Source organism: Pollicipes pollicipes, unplaced genomic scaffold (genome assembly GCF_011947565.3).
Source record: "Pollicipes pollicipes isolate AB1234 unplaced genomic scaffold, Ppol_2.1 Scaffold_4740;HRSCAF=5597_pilon_pilon_pilon, whole genome shotgun sequence".
NCBI lineage: Eukaryota > Metazoa > Arthropoda > Thecostraca > Pollicipedomorpha > Pollicipedidae > Pollicipes > Pollicipes pollicipes.
The window spans coordinates 21,860,537-21,871,396 of record NW_023596545.1 but is presented as its reverse complement, the minus strand read 5'-3'; the positions used below and the strand labels follow the sequence as shown (position 1 = coordinate 21,871,396).

At 54.8% G+C, this 10,860-nt stretch overlaps 2 protein-coding genes across 7 annotated transcripts; one reads left to right on the top strand and one right to left on the bottom strand.

The window, feature by feature from the left end:
• Nucleotides 1-1,521: 1,521 nt before the first annotated feature.
• Arfrp1 (ADP-ribosylation factor related protein 1) lies at nt 1,522-9,076 on the top strand. 5 transcript variants are annotated; one of them, XM_037222228.1, is made up of 6 exons: nt 1,522-1,569; nt 5,260-5,372; nt 5,662-5,832; nt 6,232-6,313; nt 6,848-7,019; nt 7,649-9,076. In XM_037222228.1, exons 1-6 carry the CDS (start codon nt 1,530-1,532, stop codon nt 7,737-7,739), a joined length of 669 nt encoding a protein of 222 aa, XP_037078123.1. In that variant the 5' UTR covers nt 1,522-1,529; the 3' UTR covers nt 7,740-9,076. The 5 variants fall into 5 exon arrangements, with proteins under 5 accessions (XP_037078123.1, XP_037078125.1, XP_037078127.1 ...); XM_037222230.1 differs by having other exon boundaries at nt 1,529-1,591; XM_037222232.1 differs by lacking the exon at nt 1,522-1,569 and adding an exon at nt 1,578-1,596.
• LOC119099135 (uncharacterized) lies at nt 1,650-4,161 on the bottom strand. Of its 2 annotated transcripts, XM_037222227.1 has the most exons (3): nt 4,144-4,161; nt 3,739-3,852; nt 1,650-3,420 (listed from the first exon to the last, which is right to left on the bottom strand). In XM_037222227.1, exons 1-3 carry the CDS (start codon nt 4,153-4,155, stop codon nt 2,776-2,778), a joined length of 771 nt encoding a protein of 256 aa, XP_037078122.1. In that variant the 5' UTR covers nt 4,156-4,161; the 3' UTR covers nt 1,650-2,775. The 2 variants fall into 2 exon arrangements, with proteins under 2 accessions (XP_037078122.1, XP_037078121.1); XM_037222226.1 differs by lacking the exon at nt 4,144-4,161 and having other exon boundaries at nt 3,739-3,926.
• Nucleotides 9,077-10,860: the final 1,784 nt, after the last annotated feature.

Sequence of the window (10,860 nt, the reverse complement as noted above, 5' to 3'; positions counted from 1 at the left end):
CGACAAGAAACCAGGTCGTCGGACAGGCCAGTCAGGCCGAGTCTCCAGAGCGCGCCGGCCGTGGAGACCGTAAGGCGTGAACGCAGGTCACGCCGGGCGCTCGTCGTCTGCCGAGGGGCTCCACCGTGCCATGAGCGCCCTGTCTGCCTCCAGGCCTCTGAGGGACGCGCCGTGGGGCGGTGCCTTACAAAGTGCGCTCCGGCAGGCGGGAGGCGAGGACGCAGGAGCGCGGGAGGCGACACCTCCGCGCTGGACGAGGCACTGCCTATGGCGCGTACACGGCAGCGGATAGCTGCGAGCGGTGGGCGTAGCCGAAGGAAGGATGGGCCGCGCACCGTGGGCGGAGCGCGGGAAGCGTCATCCGAACAGGGAGCCGGCACCATGGAGGTCAGGCGGCGGAGCGAGTCGGCGCCCAGCTTTGGGCGCCTCATGTCGGCTCAGTAGCCGCGTCGGTGCTGAACTGATAAAGTAACATGATATATTTTAAATGGAACCTATAGGTGGCTTTATTGGACGTTTGGAATGTGATAAAAATACTTAAGTTGGCTTACCAGGGACTCACACAGCTGAGTTAATTAAAAGGACGTGGCACTGGATAGGAGGGGAGGGGTGGGGGGGATCCCATCCCCGTGCGAGTCGGGAATGAGAGGAGTGACGTGAGTACAAGCGGATATGAATGCTTGGAGAGAGTGTGGTGGAGCGTCGAAAGCTTGGAGTCCGCGTGGATTAGTTAATGTCGTGGGGGTGGGGGGGGTGGGAGGGGGCTCCCAGGGTTCCTATCTAGCGGGCCCTCGCCAATGTAATTTGCCAGTTGCGCGTGACCGCTGCCAGTTGGGTGTATTAGGACTGCGCCTGGTTCCGTTTTTGCCACGTTTAAAAATTATCACCAGCTAAAGGGGTGGAGGTGGGGTACCGTGTTTAAGAGTGCACAACAACGTACGGGGAGACAGTCGTTCATGGTCCCTGATCGGACCTACAATCCCGCCAATGCCCTGGTCACCCACTTCATCCTTGCTCTGTGGCTCACGTGGGTGTGTGTTGATGTCGGGTGTACCGGAGTCACAACGTGCCGAGTCGTACGCTTACATCATCTGGCTCGTATACTGACCAATTGGCTCCTCAGTATAACTTCGCTCTTGCTCTTGGGGTCTGGACTCGGTCACAGAAAGTTTTGGTCGGCGGAGACAGGGACGAGACCCCGCTTATTGCTGAGTGCGGTTTTATGTGCGTCTTGGAGCAGAGTCACAGCCGGGATGAGCTCAAAGGAGCAGGGCTCAGTGAGCAGTGGGCACTCATGGCAAGAGGACTGCAGAAGCCGCCGATGGTGCTGAATAAAAAATGCGGGCCTGAGTCCCCCCCCCTCTCTCTCTCTCTCTCTCTCTCTCTCTCTCTCTCTCTCTCTCTCTCTCTCTCTCTCTCTCTCTCTCTCTCTCTTCTTATATGAAATATTTCGCATTCTGCACGGGGGGAAAAAGTGAATCTCCACGTTCGCTTCCACACTTCTTGGGCTACCATCTCGGAATAATGCCATGCATTGCTGCGCGCTTCTTACCTTACGGAGAACTGCGGGTAAACAACGATTTGTGTGGTGGTAAGGTGCGGGGGCGGAGCAGGCCAGGGGCAGGGGCATATCATTATTTGTGGTATTGTTTGGTGTATTGAGACCATGATGTAAATGCATCATGAATGCTAAATGCTAAAAATGCATTTTGTTCTTTCGGATCAGGCAGCATGCCTGTTTTTCTGGTTTCTTGGACCTACATTGCGAGGGCATTCGAGGCACCGAATTGAGATAGGTGCTGTCCTGCATTCCTTCATTCCTACTTCACCACAACATATCTCTCAAGATTTGGATGTCATTTTGTAGTTACTTGCACTCTTCTCAATGGACCCAGTGTGCATAATTTGGATATTTTCCAAGTGGCTACATTTAAATGCAAGATTTTTATACAATGTGGTTGTAACAATGATAAAAGGACCATCCATAAATTGTCATGCATGTTTTATCCCTTTTTTCCTGGTTTTGAAGTGCCAGTTGCAACATCAAGGGTAACTGGCTTAATCCCATGTGAAGTAGATGCAAAACAAGGATAGTGTTTTGATTGTATGAAATGAAGTGAATGATACTTTTGATGTTTTTTAAGCATATGGGTCAGGGTGTACTTTCCTACCTAACATTAGAAAAAATCATTGTACACCATTTGTCATGTTTAAGGTAGGACATATCGTAAATAATCACAAAACAGGTAGATTCATGCTCTTACCTTCAAATTGTTGATATGTATTGAGAGTCACATGGCCATGTTGAGCTTTAGCATATATTAGAACATTCTTATTAGTCAAAAAAGAAGTTGCTGGATGTGGTTGTATCCATTGCTGGTATTCTGTCCCTGATGTTATTCTGATCCACAGTTGAAGTTGCACTGCTTGTTTCTGTGTTGATGCACAAAAACATTTATGTGCATGCTGCTGCTCCAGATGAAACACTCTGTGATGATTGGGGAGGTTGTTAAATCAGTTGCTGCTTAGACACAGTTTATTTGTATTTATATTTGTCAATGCACTTTTCCCCCTTCACACCATTTCCCTCACAACCACTGTCAATTTCATGTTGCATGTTGTCAGCTGATAGCTAATGCCACCTGCCATTTTCTACTTCCACAATGTTATCATGTTGCATTTAGTGTTTCCCCAATGGCTCATACCATAACCATAGCTTCTTGGCATGGAGTTGGTGAGCAGGGAGCTGTCAGCCTTCTGGTCAGTAGTGCTCCTTTACTTGCGGAAGATGAAGGGAGACGCAATGTTTGCGTAACCCAGGCCAGAGTATCCAAGAGTGGTGTAGGGCATGTTGTACATGATCAGGGAGCTATCAGCCTTCTGGTCGGCGGTGTCCCTCTTCTTGCGGAAGATGAAGGGAGATGCGATGCTGGAGTACCCAAGGGTGGAGTATCCGAGAGTGGTGTAAGGCATGTTGTACATGAGCAGGGAGCTGTCAGCCTTCTGGTCGGCAGTGTCCCTCTTCTTGCGGAAGATGAAGGGAGATGCGATGCCAGTGTACCCAAGGGTGGAGTATCCGAGAGTGGTGTAGGGCATGTTGTACATGAGCAGGGAACTGTCAGCCTTCTGGTCGGCGGTGTCCCTCTTCTTGCGGAAGATGAAGGGAGATGCGATGCCAGTGTACCCAAGGGTGGAGTATCCGAGAGTGGTGTAGGGCATATTGTACATGATCAGGGAGCTGTCAGCCTTCTGGTCGGCAGTGTCCCTCTTCTTGCGGAAGATGAAGGGAGATGCGATGCTGGAGTAACCCAGGCCGGATAAGGCGTAGCTTGGGGCCACGAAGCGGCCGAAGTTGCGGACATGGATGGCCACTGACTTGCCCTTGTCTTCTTCAACGGCAGACCGCTTCTTGCGCAGGAACTGAAGACACCGGTAACATGGCGTCAGTGCTGATGAAGTCATAGTGCAACGAAAACATGCCATTTGCCATATGTATCAATGGGTTTTATCGAAGTGAGACCTGTGCACAGTACCAGATAATTTTAGTATGAGTCATGCAGTGGTGTTGCACTACTCGTGGAAATGAAACCCTTTGACGAATGGTTGGAAGCTTCGAGATTATTGCTGTAGTTTAAAAGGCAGCGTGTTGTTAAAGAGTGTATCCAAAAGGCTCATATGGAGCTGCGTGACGAGTCCGGAACAACCTCTGTCTGGTGGGGACAGCAACAGAGCACTTACAGACATCGGCATCCCCGTGTTCATCGAGTAGATGCCGTTCCTGAAGCCTGCGGACATGATGCCCATCGGCATGATGGTGAGGCCGCTGGCCGCGGCCACCGTCATCAGGATGATCTGCAACACCGGCGTCATTCTGTCAGTGCAGCATTGTATCTCCTGTTCCATTGCTGCTTGATAAACTGGTGGACCAGAGGTTTTATCAGTGGAGTCATAGTTTGCCCTAGCGGAGATTTAGGGAAAGGACAGCAAGCTGTCTTACGGCCACGGTTATCCAGCGGTGCTGCCTTAACGACCGAGACACCAGGCCGTCTGCCAGTGTGAACCGACATGCGACGTGCTTAATCCACCGATATAGAGCACGGCGATGGTCGGTGTTATTGTGGCGCTGCCTTCTGCTGGTCTTACCGCACACTTCATGTTGGCTGTTCTGCTGGCGCTGTCTGCTCATCCTCATCTGCTGCGCCCTTTTATATCCGGAGAAACGGGGCGTAGCCGGTCTGACGCATCGTCTCATCTCCGGACGTCGGCTCTGGAAACTGCACCGACCAACGGGACCGGACGGCCGGCGGATCGCTCTCGTCGCTATCTCGTGATCTCACCGACTCGACGCTCGGTGCTAGGGCTGGCGCACACACGACAACCCTAGACGGCTCCTGGCCCGGGACCAGCGAGCCCGCAGGTATCCCGCTACGCTCGTCGTGTCCCGCCCGCGCGCTCGCGGCGTGCGCCGCGGCGTTAGCCGGCGTATCGCACGGCGTGCGGCGGCGTCCGGCTGTTGTTGACGGCCCCAGCTGGGACGTCAGCGACCTTCGCCTGACGCGGTCAGCGCCGGGCGCGCCGGTCGTCGTCTGCGGACGTGTCCAGGCCGCTTTTTGTGGAGCGGGGCACTGGTGCAGGCGGCTGCGGGAGGGCGCCCCGCCCGCAGATGCGCCGCTGGTGGTGACTCGCAGCTGCATGGCTTAGTGACCAGGGCCTGGCACTCCCACGTGGGGATCTAGGTTTGAACCCGGGTTGAGCCATGGGAAAAAGCCACCGATAAGTTGGTCAGGTAGTCGTCGACATTACATGAGTGGGTTGGTGGTGACGTACGTCGTGTTACCTCGCAGATCGTACAAGCTCTGGGAGTAGGTAAGCGGGATATACCGATGTTAGATAGCCTCGCGGCTGAAGATGTCCGGATGGGCTTCCGTCACTTCATTTTTTGATCTGATTGTCGTTCCACCAGTCTGTTTTTTCGTGGTCCTTGCAAAAAGTCGACTCCCTGGGGTGTGAAATAGCGGGACAGGCCGCTCGCAAGCCGTTTTCTGAACGTCAGTGCTGCCTATGCGTGAAGCATCAAGCAAAACCGGGCAACGGCATCAGGGACTCAGATTGTTACTGGAGCCAGAATCGCCGGATGTGATTGCCACCAGCGAGCACAGGTGGGCTACTTTGTTCTGAAAACAGTAGGTTAGGGTGGAGGCCGCGAACCCCCCACCCTGCCGTGTCGAGGCTAATGTTTGGTTATTTGGACATTTCCAGGTGACCACACACCGTCCAGAATGTATACGCTACTCCGTGGGTTCTACAAGTACATGGTGCAGAAGGACGATTACTTTCTGTTGATCCTGGGTCTGGACAATGCTGGAAAGTCGGTAAGCGTTTTGACCTCGAATAAACGCGTGGAGTGACTCGGTAGTACTTAGTCGGGTCTACATGTGTGCGACAGTAGCACCAACTTTTTGTAATGCCTGTTACGGATGCAACTCGCAGTGTTGTGCTGCTGATAATTTAATATTTGTCTCATCATGCAACATGCATGCTCCTTAATGCCGTAACACGCTGATCGTTCCCTTCAGGCATTATTTGCATCCCTCAGATTGCTTAATCTCCCACCGATCCTGGGAACATGCAGGCTGAATGTACCGGCTTTGTTCCCTTCAGACTTATCTGGAGGCGGCGAAAACGAAGTTCAGCAAAGGCTATAGGAGCCTGAACTCCTCTAAGATCACCACCACCGTTGGCCTGAACATTGGACAGGTGGACATTGCCGGCATCAGGATCAACTTCTGGGATCTCGGAGGACAGGAGGACCTGCAGAGCCTGTGGGATAAGGTACGCTGCTCTGTCGTCTCGGACCGCCGGGCTATTAAACTATGATGCGAATCATCGACTTTGGCCCGTTTTTGATGTGCGTAGCTTCGCGTGCGTGCAGCCATACTGTACAAGTAATATCGCCTGGTCTAGTGACATGGTCAGCAGGCTGGCCGCCGGACGGGTGACGTCACACTGCGCCTGTGACGACAGGCTCTGTCACAGCGTCACACTGCGCCTGTGACGACACTGCGTCACGGTGTCACACTGCGCCTGTGACGACAAGCTATGTCACACTGCGCCTGTGACGACAGGCTGGATCACAGCGTCACACTGCGCCTGTAACGACAGGCTGTGTCACGGCGTCGCTCTATACCTGTGTTGACAGGCTGTGTCATGTTTGGCTCCGGTCCGTTTCAGTACTACGCCGAGTGTCATGCCGTTATATACGTGGTGGACTCGGCTGACCGCCAGCGGATGGATGAGTCAAAGGAAGTGTTCGGTAAGAAGAGGCTATATGTGGATCCGGTGGACCTCGGTGAGGTTCCCATGGATGGGACGGCGGCGATGGTGCGTGGCTTTTACAACGTGATGGTTACGACAGTATTTTTCAGTGCTCTCACTGATGTAGTGAAGATTGCATGATAATGCTGTGTATTGGGATGTCCGGGGGCAACTCCTGCACACCAGTGCCGACCCCTGCCTCGATGCCTCTGAAGACCCCTCCCCGACATCTGACCTGATATCTGCCCGACATGAGTGCGGACCGCTGTCGGACACCAGTACTGACTCCTGGTTGACATCTGTCTGTCCTACACCAGTGTCGATGCCTGCCCCAACACCTGTGATGACCCTTGCCTGATAGACACATGTGGTAACGTATGCCCAACATCTGACCTGATATCTGGCCCAATACCAGACGTGACCTTGCGGACACAGAGGCTTAACCTCGCCCGGACACCAGAGCTGACCTCCGCCGCGCGTCTGTGCTGAGTTCCGCGCGACGCCTGAGCTGACCTGTGACGCGGGCCGCCAGACCGCGTGATCGGCTCGGAGCACCTGATCGGCGTACCGCTGCTGGTGCTCGCCAACAAGCAGGACATTCCTGACTGTATGGGCGTGCGCGAGGTGAAGCCCATCTTCAATCAGAGCGCGCACCTGATCGGCCGGCGCGACTGCATGGTGATGCCCGTCTCAGCGCTGCACGGGTCAGTGCGGCCCCGACGGCGGCCGGCTAGCCCGGTCTCCTGTGGACCGGTCAGCGGGCCGATGAACGCTTGTGGCGCCTGGTTGTTGCGATGGGTGGTGGGTCGGTCGGCTTTCAAAAGGCTACGACGATGCTCTTATTGATTTGGTTGCTTTGGGGTGATGTCGCCTGGCCTGCGCCAGGCGCCACTGTCTTGTTGAGTACCATTTGGGACCACTGTCGCCAGATGGCACTCAGGGATGTAGCTGTTCGAAATTAGTCGTGGAAGGGGGTGAACGATGAAAAATGATCCAGCTGTCCTAAGATATGCCAACAAATAGGTTTTCCCGGATTTTGCGTACTTTCTTGCCAAAATTGGGGGAGTCTGAGGCCCAAGTTGGTGGGTTGAAGCCCCTCTCCCCGAATGAATAGGACACTATGTCCCTGATGGTACTCATTGTTAAAAGGGGGCTCGGTGAAAGCCTTTTTAGTGCTGTTAACAATAAGTGTTTTGTTATCTTTACCATTTAGACAAAGTTAAAAAATTGTGTTGCATATCGCTGGTGACTGGCTTGCGCCAGTCACGCGTGCACATGTGCCCTCCTCCTCGCCACTTGCCCTCAGGACGTTGACGAATCGGACCGCTTTCAGGGACGGCGTGCACGAGGGCATCGAGTGGCTGGTGGAGTGTGTGAAGCGGAACTCTGTGCACCGGCCTGCCAAAGGCAGGGACGACTCATAGTGGCCGGGGGCGGTGCTGCCGCTGGTCTCGGGTTGTGCGCCGGCTGTGGCGGTTGACACGGACAGCCGCCGTAGCGGTGGTCACCGTTGTGCTGGAAGCGATCTCGGCGGAGCTCGGGTCGGTTCGGCGTATGTTGTTGGTGGGGGAGACGTCCTAAGAGCCGCGATGATAACTTTTGATAATGTACCGAGCGCTGCCTCCTGTCTTTGTGCCCTTATGTAGCTATGGATGTGGGCGCAACAACCGCTTTGGTTGGCTGCGTCCGGCCTGTTTCCTGTTTACATCGTTGGAATGTGCTACCATGTTGTAAGTGTTTGTCGGAAACCATCGTTACCCATGTTTTTTTTCCGTCGTTTTAGCGGGGCCTTCGGACATCGCTCTTCCGTGTGGGCTTATAGCCCTCGCCACATGCCCTTCTGCTGACCCGTGACGGGGTCGATCAGACCTCTCGCCGACACTGCCCCTCGCCGCACAGCGCTCCACAAGTGTCAAGGCGGCGCCGTACCGTGCGCTCCTGCGATCTGTGTCGCCGGCAGCGTACTACGCATACGTCCCCCTGGGGTTTGCGTGGCAGTACATGTCTCACGAGCCCTGACGTGTCCCGGAGGGGGCCTCGGCCGCTCGACATCCGCTCTGGAGGTCCCTGACGTGTCGGGGATGGGGTCTCGGCCGCTCGTCATCCGCTCTGGAGGTCCCTGACGTGTCCCGGAGGGCGCCTCGGCCGCTCGACACCCGCCCTGGAGGTCCCTGACGTGTCGGGGAGGGGGTCTCGGCCGCTCGTCATCCGCTCTGGAGGTCCCTGGCGCGTCAGGGAGGGCGTCTCGGCCGCTCGACATCCGCTCTGGAGGTCCCTGACGCGTCAGGGAGGGCGTCTTGGCCGCTCTTCGGCCCGCTCTGGAGGTCCCGGGCTTGTCAGGTGGGCGTCTCGACCGCTTGTCACCTGCTCTGGGAGTCCCTGACGTGTCAGGGAGTGCGCCTCGGCCGCTCGTCACCTGCTGCGGAGGTCGCGGGTGGTCGGCGGCAGCATCACGCGCTCTTCGACGCGGAGGTCTTCCGCTGGGAAGAGGCCGCCCGAGACTGCTCTCGTGCGGCCCTCGGCGAAGGGATGGGGAGCGGCGGGAGCTCTAGTCACTGGCCAGGGCATGGGCAGATGGCGGTGCTGCGTCGCCGGTCAGACGGTACACCGTTCCGTGTCAGGTGCTGCATGGCAGGTCTCCACCGGTCTTATGGAAACCTCTCTTTGTCGAGCACGGGGCGAATCAGGTTCTGTATGTGAGGCTTGATCGAACGCACGCGCGTGCTTCAAGTACCGTCATTCATAAAACGCGACGTAAATACACCTGTTTTAAAAGTAATCAAAGTTCTTTGCCTCAGCCTGCGAAAAACCGTACGTACTCGTAGACGCGTAGATGCGTAAGTCGCAGATGAGCGACAAGATGTTTTTGAGGTGTCGCACGGACGTGTACCAAGGAAGTCACACAGACGGGTCAGAAAGGACAGGTCAGAAAGGATAGGTCACGCAGACAGGTCGGACAGGACAGGTCACACACAGGTGACAAACAGGCCAAGCAGAACAGGTCACACACAGGTGACAAACAGGCCAAGCAGAACAGGTCACACACAGGTGACAAACAGGCCAAGCAGAGCAGGTCACACACGTCCGCAGTTTGGTTTTGCCTGCCGCAAAATGAAGTTACATGTTCTCGCTTTTTTTTACGTGCACACCTCTGAGGTGGAAATTTACTGGTGCAGTCATGTCCTGCGATTTGCGCAAGAGGATGACCAACAGTTGCTATTTATGCATGTGACATTTCTGCTGGGACCCATTCCGACCTGTTCAATTTCATGAACAGCTGCGACCGCAAGCGAGATAAGACGGACCACGTAAAAATGCGCCGAATGCAGGTGGCGTGTCAATGCAAAATGCGTAGTACGAACCGTGGCGAACGTGACACCACGCAAGTGACATCTAATTGCAATTGGGATCTGGCCTATCGCCCTGGGATCTGTCAGCCTTGAACCAAATTGCTTCCGGTTTCGATGAATCCTCTGAGGACTTTTGGAAGCAAGCGGTATTTTTTCTTTCTCCCATGCAACGTTACAATGTTTATGTACGACTTGTGAATCTGGGATGTGCCCGACCACTCTTATGACACTCACCCAGCACTGTTTACGGGGGCAGGAGACCCAGTGGGAAGCAGCTTCCTCTCTTGCTTCTGCGGTCCGTATGTTCTCCCTCTGACTGGCGCGTGATGCGCTGTCAAACAATTCTTTTTACAGCGCAGCGTATCAAGGTCTGCACACAGTATGGCCCATGGCAGTCTCTTTTACCTATCGTTGGTGTTTGGAGCTCTTTGTACACTCGCATGCTCCTACAAATTTGTCATTAAATTCCTGTGCACACCCACATATCACACGGCATGCATTTGGACACCGGTGGCGTAAGCCGACGCCTTGGACATTGCTGACATAAGCTGACACAGCCGACACATTGGACATCAGTGGCATGAGCGAACGCGGTCACGCCATACCAATTTTTGTGATGGCTCCAAATGTTCGACTTACTTGTGCGCGTCTCAATCACGGCGGCACATCTCAGAAACGTTCTCTGAAAACGGAGTTCAGTGCGCTGTAGTCGTGCACAATTTCTTGAGTGCCGTAAAATAGCATCGATGTTCTCCCTCCGATTTGAAGTGCCTACCTGTAGTTTCAGCCGACTACATTTAATTGGGCACACAGCAATACATGCCGCAAATTTGGTAAGTGTATGGGCGTGGCCTCGAACTTGTGTGCGCTTACGTCCATGCCCCTGTGCCAAGTGATTGACGCAATGTGGGGGTTAATATCACGCCCCCGCCGCTGAGTCTGCAGGCTGATATCACGCCTGCGCGGCGGAGTCCGGAGGTTGATATCGTGCCTCCGCCGTTGAGTCCGGAGATTAATATCATGCCTCCGCCGCTGAGTCCGGATATTAATATCACGCCCCCGCCGCTGCGTCTGCAGGCTGATATCACGCCTGCGCGGCGGAGTCCGGAGGTTGTATCATGCCCCCGCCGCTGAATCCGCCGCGGCAAACACCAACGTGTTAACCCACCACTTGGTGAGGGTGCGTGCTAAATGG

Excerpts from the sequence above, each read along its gene's own strand:
- Arfrp1 (XM_037222228.1), top strand. The coding sequence starts at position 1,530 with ATGCATTGCTGCGCGCTTCTTACCTTACGGAGAACTGCGG. Across the intron at positions 5,373-5,661 it reads TGGACAATGCTGGAAAGTCG|ACTTATCTGGAGGCGGCGAA; the intron begins GTAAGCGTTTTG and ends TGTTCCCTTCAG. Across the intron at positions 5,833-6,231 it reads TGCAGAGCCTGTGGGATAAG|TACTACGCCGAGTGTCATGC; the intron begins GTACGCTGCTCT and ends GGTCCGTTTCAG.
- LOC119099135 (XM_037222226.1), bottom strand. The coding sequence starts at position 3,903 with ATGGAACAGGAGATACAATGCTGCACTGACAGAATGACGCCGGTGTTG. Across the intron at positions 3,421-3,738 it reads ACACGGGGATGCCGATGTCT|TTCCTGCGCAAGAAGCGGTC; the intron begins GTAAGTGCTCTG and ends CGGTGTCTTCAG.